This window comes from Phragmites australis, chromosome 1, assembly GCF_958298935.1.
Source record: "Phragmites australis chromosome 1, lpPhrAust1.1, whole genome shotgun sequence".
NCBI classification, from domain to species: domain Eukaryota; kingdom Viridiplantae; phylum Streptophyta; class Magnoliopsida; order Poales; family Poaceae; genus Phragmites; species Phragmites australis.
The window spans coordinates 15,120,274-15,143,330 of NC_084921.1; the positions used below are offsets into that span (position 1 = coordinate 15,120,274).

The following is a 23,057-nucleotide window of genomic DNA, read 5'->3' on the forward strand; positions in this document are numbered from 1 at the left end:
TTCTGAGTCAACAGGAATCGTCGAAACAAGTAGATATCCAGAATCTGTCAGGGTGCTGTGCCACCATCTTTTGGGCCGTTGGGCCGTGTATCGTGTTGGAGTCCATTAGGGACGTGTCCAGGGGTCCTTGGCCGACCCTAGTCTTTTATATACAGCAGCCACCGCCCTAATTAGGGTTGAGTTTTGCTTAGATATTGATCTACACACGAATTGTGAGATTTTTGCTCTTGTTCCGGACCGACTAGGCCGCCGCAAGTGTTTGTAGAACCCCAACTTCGAGTGCTTGAATTCTATTCGCAATATTTCAGATTGCATCTTCTACATTCTTGCTTGTGTTCTCGGTATGCTTGCAGGGATTGAGCCTTCTTGGCGAGGTCAACCGCGCGACACGGTTGATAACCAACGGAGCTGTGGTGTAGTAATTGCAAGGGAGACGATCTGTTCGGGTCGAAGCCTTTGGATCATCAACGTCGAGTTCTCCATCCACCGACTTATCGCTACCTATCGGAAGATCAGGCCAACATTGCTCATCAACTGGTATCAGATTTTCAGGTTGCCCGTTAGGTAATTTCGTCTTTCCCTTTAGATTAGTCTGTTTTTCATTACCTAGAGTCCAAAAAAAGCCAAAAAAATTCTGTCAATTTCCGCTGCCCTAGAACCCTTTGTGCCTTTGCAATTTTTGTTTTCAGTTGCGTGTTGTTGAGTTTGTGTCCGTGGTCGAGTCTTGTTGCTAGTTTTAGAGTCGTGTTCTTGGTTTTTAGTCAACGCTCCGTGCTATTTTGATCACGCCGCTATCCCATCGCCACCATCCCCACCAACAAGTCGAGCCATCACATTACTCGATTTGCCACCGCGAGCCGCCTTGTGTTACTTTCCGCCACGCCAACCCTAGATAGGTCGCAAGCCGCCTTGTATCAATTGCCTGCCACCGCTGCCATCCTTGTTCATCTCGCTATCCTATTGCTTGCAATACCTTAAAGAGGTCAATTTCTGCAAGAGTTGCTTGAAAAAAAACCCTAACTCGACAGGGGTTCAGTAAAACAGCCATAACTTTCTCATACGGACTCGGAATCAAGCAAAAAAAAATTTCACGGACATCTACAGAAAATGTTACATCCGTTGCTCCCTGTTTTTTCGGGTTCCGCCGAAATTTTTTTCCCAAATTCGGCTCGGAAGATTGAGTATTCGAGCCGCGAAGTTTCCGCACGCTTTTCAGAGAACGTGCTTGATTTTCTATAGGCCACATCTTGCATCCGTTTGAGCTGAAAATTTCTGTGGTTGTTGCTTGTGTGCTCCTAGTTCAGAAAACAATATCAGAAAAATACAAAAAAAAAACAAATTTCGTGATTCCTACTAGTGCTAAAAGACAAAAAAGAGGAGCAAATAGAGAACACCCAGATCATTATGCTATTTGCTGTGTCTTTCTCTGATCATCCTTTTTAGCTTTGTTTCAGCTGTTGTGCTAGGACTAGGGACACGTGATAAACCAGCAACTGTGATTCATACTTTGGACACTTATTTAGCTTTGCTCTTCTGATTACAGTTATTGCTAATCCTTGCTACCATATTGTGCCTTCCAAGCTCCACCTCCTTTGATCCGAACAGGTTCACTCTTGCAATCATCCCACGCTTCCAGAATCGTCACTGGTTGTTCCTCCTTGCTGCGTTGGTAAGAACATTTGTAAGAGCGTGGTAAGACGCTTGAGTGTGTGTGATTCCACCTTCCACAACCTAGTAGTTGATAGGGATAATATTGTGTTGTCCTTTGTTTTCTACTAACCATATCAGGTGATGGCTCTCCGTCGGATTTTAAGGATTGTGTGTCCAAGGAAGAACTCAACAAAGCCTTGCAGGATCATACTAGGCTATTGACAGACATTAGAACAAGCATTGCTAACCTCGTCACGCGAGTCAACGGCCTTGAGTTGCGACAGCCACCACAGGATGATGACCATTCACATGATGATGATGATACTAATAATGGTGACCAAGAAGATGGTGAGGTTTTTGTTGGGCAAGATGCGCGTGCTGAGCAACGTCCTCGTGCTGAACAATTACGTCGTGACCAACAACAACGTCGTCAAGGTAATGGAGGTAATAATGTTAATCACAACGGTCGCGATGATCCTTATTCTAAGATTAAGTTTTCAATGCCTCCTTTTGATGGTGCATATGATGCTGATGCTTATTTGAATTGGGAAATGACGGTTGATCAAAAGTATAGTTCTCATATGGTTCCTGAAATGCATAGAGTTAGACTAGCCACTTGTGAATTCACGAATTATGCTATTATTTGGTGGAATGGTTTAGTTTCTAGTGGCTTAGAACCTGAATCATGGCCTAGATTAAAGCGTGCCATGCGCAATAGATTTATTCCTCCTGATTATACACGTGAATTGAAAAAGAAATTGCAACGCTTAAATCAAGGTTCTAAATCTGTGCATGATTACTATCAAGAGCTTCAAATTGCTATGCTTCGTTGTAGTATACAAGAGGATGATGAGGATACCATGATTCATTTTTACTCCGGGTTGAGACGTGAAATTCAGGACCTTGTTGATTATAAAGATTACAATACTACCAATAGGTTGTTCCATTTTGCTATCTTGGCAGAAAAAGAACTGCAGGGTCGACAACAGGTGCAGAAATGGCGGAACAATTTTGGGAGTACATCTACTTCACGAGTACCACCGGGACAAGCAACAACATTCCCTTCTACATCTACACAATCTGCTGCCCCCTCCTCCAACACTCGGGCACGTTCAGCAGGAGCACCACAACCATCACGTGAGGTGAGTAAATCTACTATTTCGCAGGATCCAATGCCACGCTCTTCTTCAGGTGCAGCTACCACGGGTCGTACAACGGGCATTGTATGCTGTCGCTACCAAGGTATTGGTCACGTCATGAAGGATTGCCCAAGCCAGCGAGCATACTCCGCAACAGCAGATGGTGGATATGTTAGTCATAGTGATGTCGAGGAAGAATATGCATTTGAAGCTAATCTTGCAGCCGATCATGACATGGATAGTGAGGGGGAGGAGATTAGTGGTACCGCTGCCACGGAGAGTTATGCAACACGCACCTTCATTGTGAAGCGAGTGTTGAGTTCTCAAATGGGGCAAGCGGAGCAGCTACAACGCCATAATCTGTTCCAAACATTCCTCATTGTCAAAGATGCACGTGTTCGTACCATAATTGATGGCGGGAGTTGCAACAACCTCTTGAGCTCTGATCTTGTGAAGAATCTTTCCTTGCCAACACGTGCACATCCTCATCCATACTACATTCAGTGGTTCAATAACAGCGGTAAGGTTAAGGTAACACAATCTGCGAGAGTACATTTTTCTATTGGTTCCTACCATGATTATGCTGATTTTGATGTAGTGCCTATGCAAGCATGTTCACTTTTGTTAGGCCGTCCTTGGGAATTTGATACCGATGCTACACACCATGGTAGAAGTAATAAATACTCTCTCATGCACAAGGGAAAGAAAATCTCTTTGCTTCCTTTGACACCTGCTGAAATTGTGCAATGTGATAAAGCTTTAGCTGAAAAAGAAAAGAAAGAACGTGTTTTGGAATCTGAAAATCAGCAAGTAGCTCAATCTGTTTTTCCACCTAAGAAAGAGAAGAACACACCTAGGTCTGAAGGTATTAAGTTAAAGGGTGGTGTTATGCTTGCTACTAAATCTGACCTTGCTGAAATTCAAGATAATGATACTTTGTGCTATGCTTTCGTATGCAAAGAGGTTTTATTTTCAATTGATGATATACCTAGCTCTTTGCCTGCTGCTGTCACTAACCTTTTGCAGGAGTATAAGGATGTCTTTTCAGCTGAGATACCCCCGGGGCTGCCACCATTGAGAGGGATAGAGCACCAAATAGATTTGATCTCGGGAGCGACTTTGCCAAACCACGCTGCATATAGGACCAATCCGGAGGAGACTAAGGAAATTCAGCGACAAGTCCAAGACCTTTTGGACCGTGGGTACGTACGAGAGAGCCTTAGTCCTTGTGCTGTTCCTGTTCTTTTGGTTCTTAAGAAAGATGGTACATGGCGCATGTGTGTTGATTGTAGAGCCATTAATAATATCACAATAAGGTATCGTCACCCTATTCCTAGGCTAGATGACATGCTTGATGAGTTGAGTGGTCTATTAGTTTCACGAAGATTGACTTGCGTAGAAGGTTACCACCAAATAAGAATGAAATTGGAAGATGAATGGAAAACTACTTTCAAAACTAAGTTCGGTCTATATGAGTGGTTAGTGATGCCTTTTGGTTTAACTAATGCACCTAGCACTTTCATGAGATTGATGAATGAGGTTTTACGTGCTTTCATAGGAAGATTTGTGGTGGTGTACTTTGATGATATTTTGATCTATAGCAAGTCACATGAAGAACACATTGATCATCTACGTGCTGTTTTTACTGCTTTGAGATAGGCAAGTTTGTTTGCTAACCTTGACAAGTGCACCTTTTGCACGAATAGAGTTTCTTTTCTTGGCTATGTTGTTACTCCACAGGGAATTGAAGTGGATGAAGTTAAAATTGAAGCCATCAAGAGCTGGCCGACCCCTGGGACTATCACACAGGTGAGAAGCTTTCATGGCCTTGCAGGGTTCTATCGGCGTTTTGTGAGAGATTTTAGCACCATTGCTGCCCCACTCAATGAGTTGATAAAGAAGGGCGTTCCGTTCCAATGGGGGCCAGCACAAGAACAAGCTTTTAATACGCTGAAAGATAAGCTTACGCATGCACCTCTACTCCAACTTCCGGACTTTGGTAAGACTTTTGAGTTAGAATGTGATGCTAGCGGTATTGGAATTGGAGGAGTGCTACTACAAGGAGGTAAACCCGTTGCTTATTTTAGTGAGAAATTGAATGGGCCATCTCTTAATTATTCGACTTATGATAAGGAGTTGTATGCTTTAGTGCGAGTTTTAGAAACATGGCAACATTATCTTTGGCCCAAGGAGTTTATTATTCATTCTGATTATGAAGCTTTGAAACATATTAGAAGCCAAGCCAAGCTGAACAAACGTCATGCTAAATGGGTTGAATTTATAGAGTCATTTCCTTATATCATTAAACACAAGAAAGGTAAAGACAATGTCATTGCAGATGCATTATCTAGACGTTATACCATGCTGTCCCAACTCGATCATAAGATTTTTGGTTTAGAAACAATTAAAGGATTATATGCTACTGATTTGGACTTTAAAGATGCTTTTGAACATTGTAATGAAGGAAGAACTTGGAATAAATATGTGCTGAATGATGGATTACTATACCGTGCTAACAGGCTATGCATCCCAGCTAGCTCTATTCGCCTATTGTTCTTGTAGGAAGCGCATGGAGGTGGTTTGATGGGACATTTTGGAGTGAAGAAGACCGAGGATGTATTGGCTGCTCACTTCTTTTGGCCTAAGATGAGGCGCGACGTCGAGCGCTACGTGTCACGCTGCATTACTTGCAATAAAGCTAAGTCTCGCTTGAACCCACATGGACTTTATATGCCTCTTCCTGTTCCTAGTGTGCCTTGGGAGGATATTTCTATGGATTTTATTTTAGGATTGCCTAGGACCAAGAGGGGGAGGGATAGTATATTTGTCGTTGTGGATCGTTTTACAAAAATGGCACATTTTATACCTTGTCACAAGAGCGATGATGCTACACACATAGCTGATTTGTTTTTCAGGGAAATCATTCGCTTGCATGGAGTGCCTAACACCATTCTTTCAGATCATGATGCTAAATTTTTGAGCCACTTTTGGAGGTCACTTTGGAATAAACTTGGGACAAAGCTGTTGTTTTCGACGACATGTCACCCTCAAACCGACAGACAAACGGAGGTTGTGAACCGCACATTATCCACCATGTTGCGGGCTATTTTGAAGAAAAATTTGAGGATGTGGGAAGAGTGTCTACCCCATATTGAGTTCGCTTACAACAGATCAGTTCACTCCATCACCAAGGTAAGTCCGTTTCAGGTAGTGTATGGTTTTAATCCCCGTGCCCCTATTGATTTACTTCCTTTACCAACATCCGAGAAATTGAATTTTGATGCTAAGACACATGCTGATTTGATTCTAAAAATGCATGAGTTGACTAAGGAAAATATTGAAAAGATGAATGAGAAGTATAGAATTTATGGTAGCCAAGGTCGGAAATATATTACTTTTGAAATTGGTGATCTTGTGTGGTTACATTTGTGCAAAGATAGGTTTCCTGATTTGAGAAAGTCTAAATTGCTACCTCGCGCTGATGGTCCTTTTAAAATTATGGAAAAGATCAATGATAATGCATATAAGCTTGAGTTGCCTGCAGATTATGGGGTTAGTCCCACATTTAACATTTCAGATTTAAACCCATATTTGGGAGAAGAAGATGACATTGCGTCGATGACGACTCCAATTCAAGAGGGGGAGGATGATGAGAACATCACTCTTTCAGACACACACACACACCGAGTATTCCTCCAACAATAGGTCCATTGACACAAGCTCGTGCACGTCAACTAAATCATGAGATGAGCTCATTCCTTAGTGTTCCTTTATATTTTCATGAGGATGTGATGCTACTGAATAATTGTGATGTATTGTTACTTAGGAACACGGGAGAAGAACAGCAAGGGCGCCCAAGCCAAGGTGGAGGTCCAATCAAGTTCGAGTCCGTTTCGGAGTCCAGGACCAGCCTGCACTAAAATCGTCGCCCAGGACGCATACGGACTCCGTTTTCGATGTTCTACACATGGTTGGAAAGCTAAGGAGATAAGATTTCCAACGGGACTGTTCCCATATCCAAATTCTTTCTGAGTCAACGGGAATCGTCAAAACAAATGGACATCCAGAATCTGTCAGGGTGCTGCGCCACCATCTTTTGGGCCGTTGGGCCGTGTATCGTGTTGGAGTCCATTAGGGACGTGTCCAGGGGTCCTTGGCCGACCCTAGTATTTTATATACAGTAGCCGCCACCCTAATTAGGGTTGAGTTTTGCTTAGATATTGATCTACACACGAATTGTGAGATTTTCGCTCTTGTTCCGGACCGACTAGGCCGCCGCAAGTGTTTGTGGAACTCCAACTTCGAGTGCTTGAATTCTATTCGCAATATTTCAGATTGCATCTTCTACGTTCTTGCTTGTGTTCTCGGTACGCTTGCAGGGATTGAGCCTTCTTGGCGAGGTCAACCGCGCGACACGGTTGATAACTAACGGAGCTGTGGTGTAGTGATTGCAAGGGAGACGATCTGTTCGGGTCGAAGCCTTTGGATCATCAACGTCGAGTTCTCCATCCACCGACTTATCGCTACCTATCGGAAGTCAGGCCAATATTGCTCATCACTAGGTGTATGCTTTAGGTATCTAAGAATGCTCTTAATCGCGCTAAGATGCGACTCCTTAGGATTAGCTTGAAAATGAGCGCACATGCATACACTAAACAGAATATCGGATCTAGATACAGTAAGGTAAAGAAGTGACCTAATTATAGAATGATTAAGCTTTTGGTCAACCGATTTACCCATTTTATCCATGTAGATGTCCATTAGTAGGCATGAGGGTCTTCATTGGCTTGCTATCATCCATCTTGAACTTCTTGAGAATGTCCTTCATGTACTTCTCTTGATGGATGAATGTCCTTTCCTTCAATTTCTTAATTTGAAATCTAAGGAAGTAGTTAAGCTCGCCAATTATCGACATCTTGAACTCCCTAGACATCATGTCACCAAACTATATGCATAACTCTTTGTTAGTTGAACCAAATATTATATCATCAACGTAAATTTGACATAAGAAAAAACCATTGTCCACCCTCTCGATCTTGAATTCTTGGTTGATGAGGAAGTCATGTAGGTGTTCAAATCAAGCTCTTGGAGCTTGTTTGAGTCCATAAAGCACCTTGTGCAACCTATAAACATGATTAGGATATCTAGGATCTTCGAAACCAGGAGGTTGTTCAACATAAATGAGTTCATTAATGAAACCATTTAATAATACACTCTTTACATACATTTGATTAAACTTAATGTTATAATGTGAAGCAAATGCAAGAAGGATATGGACAGCTTCAAGTCTTGCCACTAGAGCAAATGTTTCGCCAAAATTCAACCCTTCAACTTGTGCAAATCCTTATGCGGCAAGTCTTGCCTTGTGGCGTATCACCACACTAAGTTCATCTTGCTTGTTGCGGAATACCCACTTGATTCCAACCACATTCTTGTCTTGAAGCCTCTCTTCTAATATCCATCCTTCATTGCGGGTGAAGTTGTTGAGTTCTTCTTGCATATCAATCACCGAATTTGGATCCTTAAGAGCCTCATCTACATGTGTGGGTTCTAAACAAGCGATAAACAAGTAATATTCACAAAATGAAGCATATTGATAAGAACGTGTTCTTACTCCCCTAGATGGACTCTCAGCAATCAAGTCAATGAGGTGATCCTTGGAAATATGTATTTGCTTCCCTTGTGATTCTTCAGGTATATCTTGAGGTGGTCCAACATCTTGAGTTTGAGCTTAAGCTTCCTTTGAGAGATATGGATATCTTGTGATGGAAATGATTGATCACCCTTCTCATCATCTTGATCAACTTGAGGCGTTATGGAGGTATGTGGAGTGGAAGTAGAAGGTACATCTTCATCATCCTCCTTTGGCTTGATATGCCCAATTGTCATCTTCGTCAATGCATCTCTCAAGGGTTCATCACCTACATCATCACATGAAACACCTTCTCCTTGGGAGCCATTAGATTCATCAAACTCCACATTATATGGTTCTTCAACAAAAGCAGTGGCATTGTTGAATACTCGATATGCTTTGTAGTTAGATGCATAACAAATAAGAAAACCAATATCACAATGATGCTCAAACTTCGCTAGACGTTCTATTTTCTTGAAGATAAAGCACTTACACTTGAACACCCAGAAGTATGAGATATTGGGTTTCCTCCCGATGAGAATATGGCATCTTCTTCAAGAGTTGGTGGAGATACACTCGGTTGGATGTATGACACTCCGTGTTGATTGCTTCCTCCCAAAACTTCTCTGGCATATCATACTCATCCAACATATCTCTAGCTAGAGTGATCAACATCTTGTTCTTCCTCTCCACCACACTATTTTGTTGAGTGGTGTAGGTTAATGAGAATTCATGCTTGATGCCTCTATCATCACAATATTCTTTGACTTGTGTGTTTTTGAACTCTGTCCCGTTGTCACTCCGGATCATCACAAGTGTGGCCTCAAACTCATTTTGAGCCATCTTCGTGAACTTCTTGAAGATCCCAACGGTCTTGCTCTTGTCATCTAAAAAGAAAGTTCAAGTGTATCTTGTATAATCATTAACAATGATAAGAAAATAGACATTACTACAAAGACTTTTGTAGGTAGTTGGTCCGAAGAGGTCCTTATGTAGAAGCTCTAGGGGTCTTGATGTAGACATCATAGATTTGTATGGATGAGAGCTTACAACTTGTTTCCCTGCTTGGCAAGCACTACACAACTTGTCCTTCGCAAGTACCACATCCTTCAAACCAACCATCATTCTATTCTTAAACACCTTCTTGAGATGGCTCATTCCAATATGTGCAAGTCGACGATACCAACACCAACCCATTGAAGTCTTGGTGAAGACGCATATTGTCAAGCTAGCGTCAGTAGAGGAAAAATCCATAAGATAGATATGTCCATGTCTAAATCCTTCAAAGGTTATATCATTATGCTTCTTGCTAGTTATGACAACATCAACATCACTAAATAAGCATGTGAAGTCTAAATCGTATAGTTGAGCTATAGAAAGTAAATTAAAACTAAGAGACTCTACTAAAAAAATACTGAAAATTGCCACCTTACCCAAACCTACCATATTTGCCTTAGAACTATCACCAAAAGTAACTTTATTATGATCGTTCATTTCATCTTCTAGTGAGGTGAACATCTTTATATTGCCGGTCATATGTCATGTGCATCCACTATCAAGTACCCAATACTTGTCACTGGCTTTGTAGTTCACTTACACATAAGAGATCAAGCTTGTTGTTTAGGTATCCAAGCAAGTTTGGTATCTTCGACGTGAGACACAAGAGCTCTAAGCACCCAAAGTTGACTAGAAGCTTGTCCTTAGCTTGAGTTCTAATAATTTAGCCATAACTTTTCCATTTTTAAGTTTATGCAATAGGAAATGGTGATCATTCAAAGTGGACTTATATTTAGAAGGCAAAATACGGAGGGGTTTGGTAGGAATTGCACATTCCCTTGTGTCGTGGCTGGTGACTTCACAATATTGTTAATATGAACCAACTTTCTTGATGAAGCAACTCTTGATTTTCAGTGACTTGGTGATCTTCTCCACTTGGTTGGGGAAGCACCCAAAATCTCTCTTGTTTTAGTATATTGCATTCTTCATAAGGAATTTCTTGTGCTTGTATCCCCCCTTAGTCAACTGGGCCATACACAAATTGAGACTTGCAATCTCATCTTTGAGCTCTTGCTCACTTGCATGGTTAGTCTTAGAAAATAATATAGTATCACATGAAGTGGAGCAAAGTATATCAAGAAAATCATCACAAGAGATAGATGCATTGACCTTAACAATATCAATAATAGGCAATCCATTAATGGTAGGATCAATGGCATCATAAGCTAGCTCAAGTTCTTGGTTTTAGATTCCTATTGCTCTCTTCAAAAGACTTGCTAGATGCAACTACTTCATCATGATTTTTAAGTATATTATTGTATTTAGCAAGTAACTCGTCATGACTAGAGCTAAACTTAATATTAATATTTTCAAGAGACTTGATTTTAGCTTTTTGCTTCTTTATGATAGTAGCATAGTCATTCATAAGCTTAGATAGATCATTAGGAGAAAGATCATCATCATCACTACTACTATCATCTTTCTCGTTATTCACCTTGTTGTTACCTTTCGCCATGAGTCACATATACGGTGGAGGAACTGGTGGATCATTGGTGATGGAAAGAACCGCAAAGTTGTTATCTTCATCATCACTTGAATCATCACTTGAGCTCTCGCAGGAGACCCATTCAACAACAATATAAGCCTTTTGGCCTCTACCCTTATTGTTGAAGAGCTTCTTCTTCTTCTTTTTGACTTGACCCTTCTTCTTACGCTTGTCCTCATCATCACTTGCATCATTTGGCTTGCTCTTGTTCTTATTTCTTTTATCGGGATGAGGACAATCATATAACATATGGTCATAGTCACCACAATGGTAGCACTTCTTCTTATCTCTACCACCGGACTTATCAAACTTCTTTGAGCGAAATTTGTTCTTCTTGAGAACATAGTTGTAGACCTTCTTACCCAACTTGGATATCATTCTTGTGGTTCTTCTCATGAGGAGGGCAAGCTCGGTGTCAGAGTCATCACTATGATCATCATCATCATCATTTTTTTCATCACTTTCACTTGATCATGGAACCTTCATCTTCTTTTTCTTCTTGTCAACCATCTTGACCTTAAGAGCAAGATTCTTCTTGGATGAATGCATTTCACCTTGATATCTAAAGAAGAACATCTCATGAGCACAAATCTTTCCAATGGCATCAGTGACGGTCATGTCATTGATATCCCTTTTATAAAGAAGAGAGATGACGATGTTCTATTACGGCTTAGGAAACACCATCAAGATTCTACGAATAATGTCTCCTTAAGACAATTAAGTAAGTTCAAGAGAATTAATTTCCTCAACAAGCATATTCATACAAGAATACATATCATTGCATAAATCATTGGAAAACATCTTAAATTGATTAAGATTGTTCATTAGCACAAAATATCTTTCCTCCTGGATTTTTCTAGAACCCTCATGAATTTCACAAAGATCTGTCCAAATATCATGAGCTAATTCCTTACTCCTTACTCTAGAAAAGATCTCTTCACTAAGTCCATTAAATATAGCATTTCTAGTCTTAGCATTCCATCTAACTTATTGTTCAGTAGAAAGTTGATCAAATCTAATGGAAGTAGATAGGCAAACTTTGGGGGAAATAGCCTCGAGATAACTCGTCACATGAACTTTCCAATATGCGAAGTTCTTTCCCTCAAACCTTGGCACACTACTTCCATTCCCGGGGGCCATTGCTCTATGATGCTAAGCCTATCAAGAGAATGAGGCTCTGATACCAATTGAAATGATCTAATGGTCTAAGAGGGGGTGAATTGGGCTCTAATAAAAACTACTTCTACCGATTTCTAGAATAATTAGCAACCTTAGTATAGATAGAAAGAAATGCAACTACACGATCAAGCAAGTAATCAAGCAAGCTTGAACACAAAGTAAATGCGGAATTTGAAAGCTTGCAAGAATGTAAGTGCTCAAAGTAAATACGAGAAAGTAAAGAGATGGACAAGGAGACATCAATTTTTTTATGAGGTATCAAGGAGTTGGCACTCCCCCTAGTCCGCGTTAGAGCATTCACTAAGGATATCGTTCCCCCTTGAGCCACCAAGACTCTCCCTCATGATTGCTACTTCTCCATCTCCGGATTGGCGGGCATCAAACCAAGTACATTGCTCTTCTCAGGGCTCCCAAAAGAACTCCAAGAGCTCACGAAGACACCTCCAATTATCAAAGACCGATTAGATGTTACCAACCATCAAGAGTAACAAGCCAATAGCTTCACTTGACCAAGATCAAGCCTAAACTACAGCTAGATATACACTTGCTAACCTCTATGCACTAATGATGTCCTTAATCTTCAATTAAGAACTTTGCAAATAACTCTAGTGCACTCTCTTGCTTCTTGATGACACACAGAGTGTATAGTCTCCTCTGGGTTCACAAGAGTCATTAGTGAGATGAAATAAGGAGGTATTTATAGGCTATAGGTCCAAATTTAGTCATTGCCCAACCACTCACATTTTCTGTGAACGTCGAATGATTTGACGTGCACCATCTCACACACATCGGACCATCCGGTGTGTACCTTTTCTAGACCTTGGCCACTGCCAGCTATCACTAGCTGTTACTACTCTGAAATGCTCCAGCGAAGCCTCCTATTCACACATCGGACCATCTGATGTGTGCAACCATGCCAAACAGACGTTGAAACCTTCTCTGAAAAAATTGCTCCACTGAAGTTACTAAGTGAACGCCAGACCATCCGGTGAGTAATAAGTGCATCTTCTGAAATTTTGCACATCACATGTGAAATACTTCGGCGTTCTCTTCAATCTAACATCGGACCATCTGGTGTAAGACTTGTGATTTTTCCAGTCAAAAATACTCAGATGAGAGTAACTTTTCCATCATCGGACAATCCGATGTACTTATCATCTCTCTAACCTGATCCAAGAATGCTCGAGTGAGTTTAATTCATTAGGCGCTGGACCATCTGGTGAGAATAAATTTTTCTGAGCTCGTTCAATTCAAACTTTCTTCAGCTCTAGCTTCTCGATATCTCAACTATGGGCTTCTTTGAGCTATCTAGTACTAGAACTTCATATATGTGCGTCTAACCCAGTCTAAACTCAACTAGATCAAGTTACTACTCTCAGCCCCTCTTTATAGTACGGTTATAAGACTAAAAAAAGAGACTTATACTACTCTAAGTGTCATTCATCTCCTTGTGATACTTAGAACTAAAAGATCATTAATCTTTGATCGTCCATAGAATCAACTTAGGGACCAAGAATACCCAATCATCATTGTGAACTAAATTCTTTATACCCTTCAAAACAAACTTGTTAGTCACAATAATATGGTTATCATTAATCACCGAAACACTTACCACTTATTTAGGGACCTAGATGCTACAAGTACGCAAGTGCCAGAGCACGACAAGAGGTTGTAGACGCTGATGAATATTGCAACAGGCTAAGGAGGAGAGGCAGTCGACCAGTTGGCTAGACCTCAAACTGATGTTGCGGTGCTAGGTGATAAGCAAAGGCTATCGACGGTGTTTGGTCGTGATGCACATGTCGACTGATAAGAGTTCGATGGTGGTGGTCAAACAGTTTGTGGGCGGACAATTTAAGGAAGGCTGGCGGACAGTTCACTTGGAGGGTGAACATAGCAAGGTGCAAGGTCGACAGACTCACTACATGAAAAAAGGGCTTCAGTGACAGGTGATAATCAGTATTAGTGATGGGCCTCACATCCATCATCCCAAACGCATCACTGATGAGTCATCATTAGTGATGAGTTACGACCCGTCACTTATGAAATCATAGGTGACGGGTCGTAATAATGATCCATCACTAATGACTAAATATAACTGGGTCGTAACAGTGACCCATCACTTATGATTGATGAATGTTTTCATATTTTTTAGAGACAAAAAAATCAAAAAAAAAATTTCACCCGAGCCATGCCAACGCAAGGGTCCACCGCATATGCCCCACAAGCCTGCTATTTTTCAAACTATTTTTCAGTATGCGTTATGTGGGCCTCAAACCTGCGACCTCCACTCACGCACGTAGCTCCCTTACCACCTCACCTATCACATAGATGTGATAGACATCCGAGATTTTATCCTGTTAACCTTTGCCGAAGGTCATAGGTGATGGGTCATAACCATGACCTATAACCTATGACTGATTAGTGACAGTTCGGAGCCATGATCCGTCACTAATGACTGATTTTGCCAAATTTCTTCGAGGGTTATAATTTACATATAATTTTTTTTCTTCATCTAAATTTGTAAAAATATTTTATGAATTTTTGAATATCTCATCCAAACGATCGCAATTTGATAGGTGACCCGGAGTACTTTCGATAAAACAGATATAACTTTTGTATACAGACTCTAATTGCGATGTTTTTTTACTCTACGAACATCTAAAAAAACGTTACATCCATTTCTCCCCGACACTGTCTAGTTCGACAAATTCTTCGAGGCTAAATTCAAATTGTAAGATTGAATTCTCGCCCCCTGAAGTTTTTACACCGTTTTCGGAATACGCATTTGTGTCCATAGCCGTCACCCCTTACATTAAACTTGAGCAAAAATATGCAATGGTTCCTATCTAGTGCTGCTGAGGTGAGAAAAAATAAGATAAAAATAATAGAAAAATAAAAAATATTTTTGAATTGGTCATTAGTAAATATAGAACAACTTGCCGTGCTATTTCCTCTAGAAAGGATTGTGGTGATTCTGTTGAAGTTAAAACTATCCACTTTGTAGTTGTTAAATACTCTCTCTGTATTGCAATATGTATTCCTTTTCTTATGTAGTTTTCATGAGTAATCACATAAAGACACCAAAAGATCTAATAATGCATCTCTCCCATCACAATTTTTTTTCGCCTTTTCTTTTGTTATGTTCTTGATTCTGCTTATGTGTGGACAAATTCTTACATTTCGTGAACTTAGATTTAACAACTTATTGACTATGATTGGCTCAAATACCTTCATATTTTGTTGCAATTAAATGCTCATTTGTCACATTTGTATTCTCATCAAGATTGGGCTTTCAGGCTAGTTATTCATGATGGGTCGTAACAGTGATCTATCACTAATGAAGTCATTGGTGTTGCACGAGAAAAATAAAAGAAAAATTCCGTCAGTAGTGACAGGTCATGTTGTGACCCGTCACTAATGACTGCTAGGATGACCAGCTACTGATAGATTTGTCTTTAGTGACGGGTAAAAACTTGACCCATCATTAATAACTGATCTAGGATGCTCCGTCACTGATGAGTCGTCATTAGTGATGGGTCATAACTTGACTCGTCACTGATGACTAACCTAGGATGACCCATCACTAATGAGTCATTATTAGTAATGAGTCGTAACTATGACCCATCACTATTATCATTAGTGACAGTTCATATCACAACCCATCACTAATTTCATATCTTCTTTGTCTGTATTTCACGTAGTGACTGGTGGCGACAAGCCAGTCATACTGTGTGTAGCAGAGATAAAGAGGCTAGCAATAACAATGTAGGAGCATGAGGGGTAGTGATGGTTGTTCTCTGTGGTGTGGCAACACGTGATGTGAGATCAGGATGCAAGTTTGCATTGGAGAGGGGCTTGTGCGCTTCTAAATCGGCAAGGTCGTGGATCAATTCAAGTTGTATGTATGGGTTTCTGAAGTGTGGATCTAAGGGCATGAAGAAGTTTTAATGGCTGAATTAGAAGGAAGTAGAGATTATGGAGATCTTTACTTGTAATTGGAGTAATCTGGTTGGTCTAGGACTGCAGGAGGCTACGGTGTAAGACGTTTGAGAATCGTAACCTAATAGTCAGGTGAAGAAGCAATGCTATTGTGGCAATTTCTATGTGTGACTTGAAAAGCGATAGTGAAATACTTAGTATTAAGAATGCAGTCAATTAGGAGCGTGGATGTCGCATTCAATTGGTTTTTTTATGTGATGCCCAACAAGAAGCAGTTCTCTTCAAAAAGTCTGGTAATTCTGATTTTATCTACTTATGTGGTAACATGAGCTAACTTGCTGTTGGAGTAGGTGCTATTAAAATCAAGATCTATAATAGTGTTACGTGCTTCAAGGAGTCAAACATGTGTCAATGCTAAAGAAGAATCTGATTTTGTTCAAATAGATTATGCTAATAGAAGAGAAATGTGCTCAGTTGCAGGTGGAGTTATGGAGTCTGAAGTTGTAGGGATAGCAGTGTCTTTGGAAGGCGGTGAGTTTGAGTAAAACTCATCAGACAGCTCTTGTTGAGCAGCAAAGGCGACAACTCAAGTATAATATACATAGATGTTCACGCATGACAACTTCAAAGTAGCAGATTATTCATCAAGGTAGAGTTTATTGGATATGTGTCGAATAATTGTAAGAAGTTGGTTACGTATAAGACTTAGAGTTGTATTAGCAGTATATGTTGAAGTTAGAGTATGACTCCTGTAACCAGACATCCTCATAAATATGAGAGGAGGACCCACTATTGTAATCAAGACGGTATGGCGACAGGTTCGCAGGGGCGGCAAGGGTTCTATCGAAACCCCAGAAGTGACCAGTGTTGCTAGATGCGGAGGAGCAACCGTAGTCATATCCTGGAATGTATGCTTCGATTGAATCTTGTTAACAAACATCGTACCTTTGATATCATATGTAATCATATGTATGATCTCGGTAGATCGATCCATTACTTCCATTGATAACTAATTACCTAACACAATTGATCGCACCTCTCCTAAATATGACGCTCTAATCAACCAATCGTGCGAAACAGCCGATCAAATTGAAGTGCTTGGAGTCGATTCGACTATACTTGAGCACCGACCTCGAGGAAGCTAAGAGGATTGACACTTGACAACCAAACTTATTAATAGAGACTTTACTTCTCATTCCCGTCTCCGTTTTTCTCCTGGTCATGCATGTGTAAGTTAAATGCTTCTTGTTCATCTCCTCGCGTAGTTGACTCGAAAGCGCTGGGTTCCTTCTCTCTTGAAGAGGCTTCACAACAGTTGATTTTTAACCAAGATTAACGTCTCACAAGCACTGGGTTTGTGGAGGGTTATTGTTCATGTGGTACTAGAACAATCTCTTTTAAAAATAGAATAGTAATGAGTTGATCACCAAATATGCTAGCTACTTTCTCTCGTAAGACATAGCCCATATCACTTCGTTTAATTTCTGTGGCCTCTAACAAGCCAACATTTTGGACCTTTTCACTACCTACGCAGCACAAGCATCTATCGAAGCATTTGTAGCTGACCATGCTTTTGATTGATTAAGCTAGCATGACGACGAATTCGAAGGGTTAAACTATTACTCCAAAACTGCATCTTTTCTTTGACAGGGCATTTTAAAAATAGGAATGCTTAGTAATGGGTCAATATGCAAAGCTGAACAAACTATCAACACCAAAACCCGGTCTAAATTAGAACCGCTCAAAAAAGTTGTCTCCCGTGTTGAAAAGTATTCGCTTCGCTGGTGGGCAGGCCAAACTGGCAAAGCCGAGTCAAAGTCCGACTCGGACGGAACGCTCCATCCTGGCTCCACGGTTGCAATAAAAATATAAATATTAGAAGTAATAATATAAAATAAAAACTGAAGGTGTGGAGATATAGATACGTTATAGGAGCGTTATCAAACGAATATGTCTAGAGTGACACCGTAATTTAATTTTAGATGAGATCATAAAAAAGAGAAAAAGATTATCAGCTAACTTTCCTCTAATTTTTTCATTTATTTTATTAGTAAAACGGGTCTCATATCTGTAGCCGGTAAAGAGACATAAAGATTAAAGGATGAGAGTAGATAATAAAAATAAATGAAATATTTTAATTTTAGAGATATTTATTAGATAAGAGAAGAATAAAGAAAGAGATGATACGAAAATTAACTCTTATCTTTGGAAAGGAACAGGGATACACTCTATCAAATCCATGTGCTAGCCAAATAGTTTAGCACCATCATCATTACATCAGTTGGGACCGAATCATGCCATAACATTTGAGTACTCGGTTCCATCATCGAGCCAATTCTAGTCGATTTATTTGCCACTTTATTACACACTCTAGGTCTATAAACAATGTCGTAATTAATAAAAACACTAAGCAACAGAAACTTTGCTTCCCTAAACAGGACTCTGGAAGGAGATAAATCAAAAGCATTCGATTTTAAAGCCGTCTTCACATTTAGCGTATCTGTTTCTAAAATTATTCTTCTCATTCCTGAGTCCATTGCAAAATTTATAGCTTGGATACAGCCTTTTGCTTCTGTATACATGACATCGGCAGCATGCACAATATTACCAAGCCCTACACCATAACATCGACCCTCATGATCTCTAATAATGAACTCCCATCCACCAGTTCTCTGATCATTGAGGAAGGAACCATCAAAATTAATCTTCAGAAACTCCAGTTGAGGGGATGCCATTTTAAGTTAATAGCATTATGTTCCTTTGGTTGCTTGCCAAGAAACAGAATGAATTCATGGGCCTGATTATGAGCAACTGCACAGACCCGATCAAATGGTTTCAGTCTTTCATGTGCATTCACCGCATTATGTTATGTCCATAAGACCCATAGAAAAGTAACTATCTTGATATATATGTTCTCCTTAAGGTTTAAAATGTGGCACACCACCTGCTCAGCTGAAGCAAGAGAGATAAGTTGCAGTCTAATTTCTTCCCACTGCAGGATCCGCCAGCATGCAGTTCATTGCAAACTAGCACTTCAGGAATAAATGACCCCCATCCTTGTCAAATTCTGACACATAGGACATCTGGTATGAAGATCAATCTCATGATGATTTAAGCTCATCCTGAGAGGTAGACTATTTCTAGCGAAGCGCCAAAGAAACATTTTTAAGTTGTTAGGACAATTGATTTTCCAAATGCTTCTCCAACTCATTTGTTGTTCTATTGTCAGGCTGTGTACAGTGCCACCGCCGCTAGCTCTGTCTGTTGCTTGCTGCTCATCCATTTGCATGCAGAGATTATATGCCGATTTCACTAAAAATAAGCCTTTTGGATCACAATGCCATTCAACGAAATCTTCAAAACCATCCTTGAGTGGAACGCTACAATAATTTAAGCATCCTCCAGCCTGAATATTGAATTGATCAATTATGTATCCCATCGTCCCGAAATGGGTCAATCAATTCAGCAACCATAGTCAGCAAAATTTTCCCTCTATAAGTGCATGGTTTTCTGGTGAATCCACGGACCATGCCATATGTTTATGCACTGGCTATTTCCCACCCTCCATATGATACCCTCCTTGAGGAGTTCAACTCCTTTCAGTATACTCCGCCAAACATAAGAAATGCCTTGTTTAGGAACAGCTTGAAGTACACTACCATTCGGGTAGTATCTTGCTCTCAACACACTACTACAAAACCGGCCATATATGCTGGTCCATCACTGCCGGTTTCTAATGAGTCGGCAATGATGATGCTTTACTAACGGTTCATACGCCTCGCAAGAAAAATCAGCTAATATGGAACAGTAACAAGGGGAATCACTGCCGGCTGATAAACTGAGCTGGTAGTGATGCCTTCACTGCTGGTTTATAGTACCAACCAGCAGTGAACGGGTGACCGGACCCGAATTTCTATTCCAATCGACTTTTGCTTGCAAAAGCTCACGTCCAGCCCCCCCCCCCTCTCTATTATCTCTCACGTCTAGCTACCTTATCCTCCCCACCTGTCACATCCGACTCTCTCTTCCTTATCCTCTCCCACCGGCCTCGTAATCCAATCCAAGGAGTCCACTGGCCTCGAGGCCATTTGTGAGGGCCTTAAGCCCAGCCTCTTCACGGAGTTCACCTACATCGTCTGCGAGGGGGACCCCGTCAACAAGATGCTCCTCATCATCCGAGGCCGCCTCGAGAGCTCCGCCATCGACGGCGGCTTCATGGGGTTCTACAACTGGGGCCTGCTCAAGCAAGTGGACTTCTGTGACGAGGAGCTGCTCACGTGGGCGCTCGACCCTAAGGTCGGCGCCAACTTCCCGCTCTCCACGCGCACCATTAGGGCCATCTCCGAGCTCAAGGCCTTCACGCTGCGCGCCGAGGAGCTCAAGTTTGTCACCAGTCAGTTCTGGCGGCTGTACAGCATGGCAGCTGCCGCAGACGGCAATTGGCGGCTGAGCAGTTGTGATTGTTTTTCGTGATTTTTGCGAATGTTTGTGATTACTAAATGTGTGTGGGTGAGAATGTTTGTGATTGTGATTGTTTGTGATTGTTTTGTGAATTTGTGATTTTCAGTGATTCCCAGTGATTTTTGTGAGTGTTATGTGAATTTGTGAATGTTATGTGATTGTTTGTGAGCAATACGGCGAGGTACGGTGGCGGCGAGCACGGCGAGGTCCGGTGGCGGCGGCGGCGGCAAGCACAGCGAGGTCCGGTGGAGGCATGATAGATGGATTTATTTTCTTTTTCTTTTCTTGCTGGAAAAAGGCTTCACTGTCCGTACGTATTTCCAGCTAGAAAACCAGCACTATAGCTGGTTTACCAACCGACAATGATGGGCTATTCCGTAGTAGTGACACTCTTGCACACAAAGTCTCTAGATTCTGAAGCAATCTCCAACCTTGCTTGGACAATATTGCCCTGTTAAAAACATACAAATCTCTGAACCAAGTTATCCCTCTTTTTTGATTTTATCATACAAAACTAACTCTTATTTTATATGAAAGGAGAAGAGACTCCCCCACTCCCACTCCCACTCCCACTCCAATCCCACACGTGTCAGCCCCAGGCCGGCGCAGCGCCTTCCAAGCACCTTCCCTGATCGTCTCCGTCCCCATGATATAAAGCAGAGGCCCCGTGCAAACGCACGCACGCATATCCTCGCAACTCACAAGCAACAGCTCTGTCCGAGCTCCAAGTCTCCAAGCCCCCACTCGATTCCCCCCGGGAGGAAGAGGAACCAAAGATTTGGTGCTCTCCGCAGGCCACGCACGCATGGGCAACCTCGTCTCGCACTGCGTCGCAATGGGCGCCCGGGCTTTGGTTGTCGGGCCGGACGGCTGTCGGTCGTGGCTGGATGAGCATACCGGGGTCGCCGAGCTGATGATCAACGCGCAGGGGCACATGGTGGCTCGTGCCACGGACGTAGCGACAGCTCGGCGGGTGCGGGCGATGGCGGCGGACGAGCTCCTGCGCGCCAGCGAGGTGTACCTCCTCGTGCCCGCCGGTCGGGCCGGGGCGCGGCTGGGTGACAGTGAGGTCGAGGCCATCAGGCGGCTAGTTTCGGGGAAGAAGAAATCGAGGAAGAGCAGGCCCGGCAGCAAGGTCTTCCCGAGGTCACTCTGTGTGCCGGTAAACGGGCCCAGGATCATGGGCTTGGGCCCAGGTAGTGGAGGCCTGTCTTAGATACCATCTACGAGGCATAAAATTGTGAAGAGGGAAATGATTTTTTGCATTTCAATTTGTTTTAGGGATAGGCGAAATCCGATTCTTTCATTCATATTCTTTCTTACTTGGTCTACCTTCGCTGAGATGGGAGAAGTTGTGCATACATCTTGTAAATATTTAACCCCTTGATGGAGTAGTTGCCCGAGAAATGTCAATATTTAATGGTGGATGAGAGGTGAAATTGCCCCGTGTTTTTTTTATTTGAAAGGAATTGCCCGTGTTTGTTGAATATGTCAACAGACTCAGGGAAATTGAAGCGCTTCAATTCTTCTTTACACGAAATCACAAAGAGAGAGAAAACTTCTCTATACCAGTTCTTTTCGATGACCTGAAAAGAAGATGCATGGAAAACGACTATAACAACAACAAAAATCTTCTCTACATCGTCATTTATTTCTACATCAGTAGCCTTAGGAACTACCTCTGAATTAATTGAAGAGATTAACAAGTAACACATGTAGACGGAAGGGCCAATATGGTCAGGGGTAGATGATCATACTCTTTCGGTGAGGCTTTTATTAGATGTGTGTTAAGATCATATGGACCAACATGTTCCCAGGTAGAAAGTGGGAGGATAGGCATCCTTCTTTTTTCGAAGGAGCGAGATTGGTTAGTATCGTCATCGCACTCTAAAAAAACGAGAGGTTCAAGGTTTGAATCAATGAATCCACAAATAAGTCGCCAAACTTTTGCCAGAGCATGTACGATGTAGCTCAGAGGTAGTTGCTTCTGGTGCTGCCTCAGCAATTATGGCATAAAATTGGCTTGTATCCAAATGGGTTTTGTTGATGATTGGTAAAATCGATTATGTAAGTACTTATTTAAAGTAGATATATATGATCATTAACCGTGCATATCAAGAAAAAGGCATGAGAGTTTATACGTGTTTAGGTCTTCCTTAGAATAATAGTCTAATGTCATATTTCACCTTGATGAACATAAGGAAAAGAAAATTATAATATGTATGTGTCTATATTTAATTTTAAGGATCTCGATGAGTTTTTCTTGTGTTCTAAGTCTTGAAGCTCTTATCGGGTGAATTTTATTGTGGTATAACTCTGTTGTGGATCTCAATAGGTTATTTCTGCTCATATCCAACAAGTCTTGCTATGTATTGCTTGCATTGTATGGTTTTTTTTGCTCGGAATTCAATTGTTTGGCCTGGAATCAGGTTCGCCTCATAAGCCTTTAGACGTAAACCCCCTCCTTATATAGCCAGACTGATCACAAGTAATATACTTAGAATCTCAAAAT

General features: G+C 41.4%; 1 protein-coding gene across 1 annotated transcript; it reads left to right on the forward strand.

Moving 5' to 3' along the window:
• Positions 1–21,350: 21,350 nt before the first annotated feature.
• On the forward strand, positions 21,351–21,761 carry LOC133888018 (uncharacterized). Its single transcript, XM_062328103.1, has one exon. The coding sequence runs from the start codon at positions 21,351–21,353 to the stop codon at positions 21,759–21,761; it is 411 nt and encodes a 136-aa protein (XP_062184087.1).
• The last annotated feature ends 1,296 nt before the right edge of the window (positions 21,762–23,057 follow it).

Coding starts and splice junctions, on each gene's coding strand:
- LOC133888018 (XM_062328103.1), top strand. CDS start 21,351: ATGGGCAACCTCGTCTCGCACTGCGTCGCAATGGGCGCCCGGGCTTTG.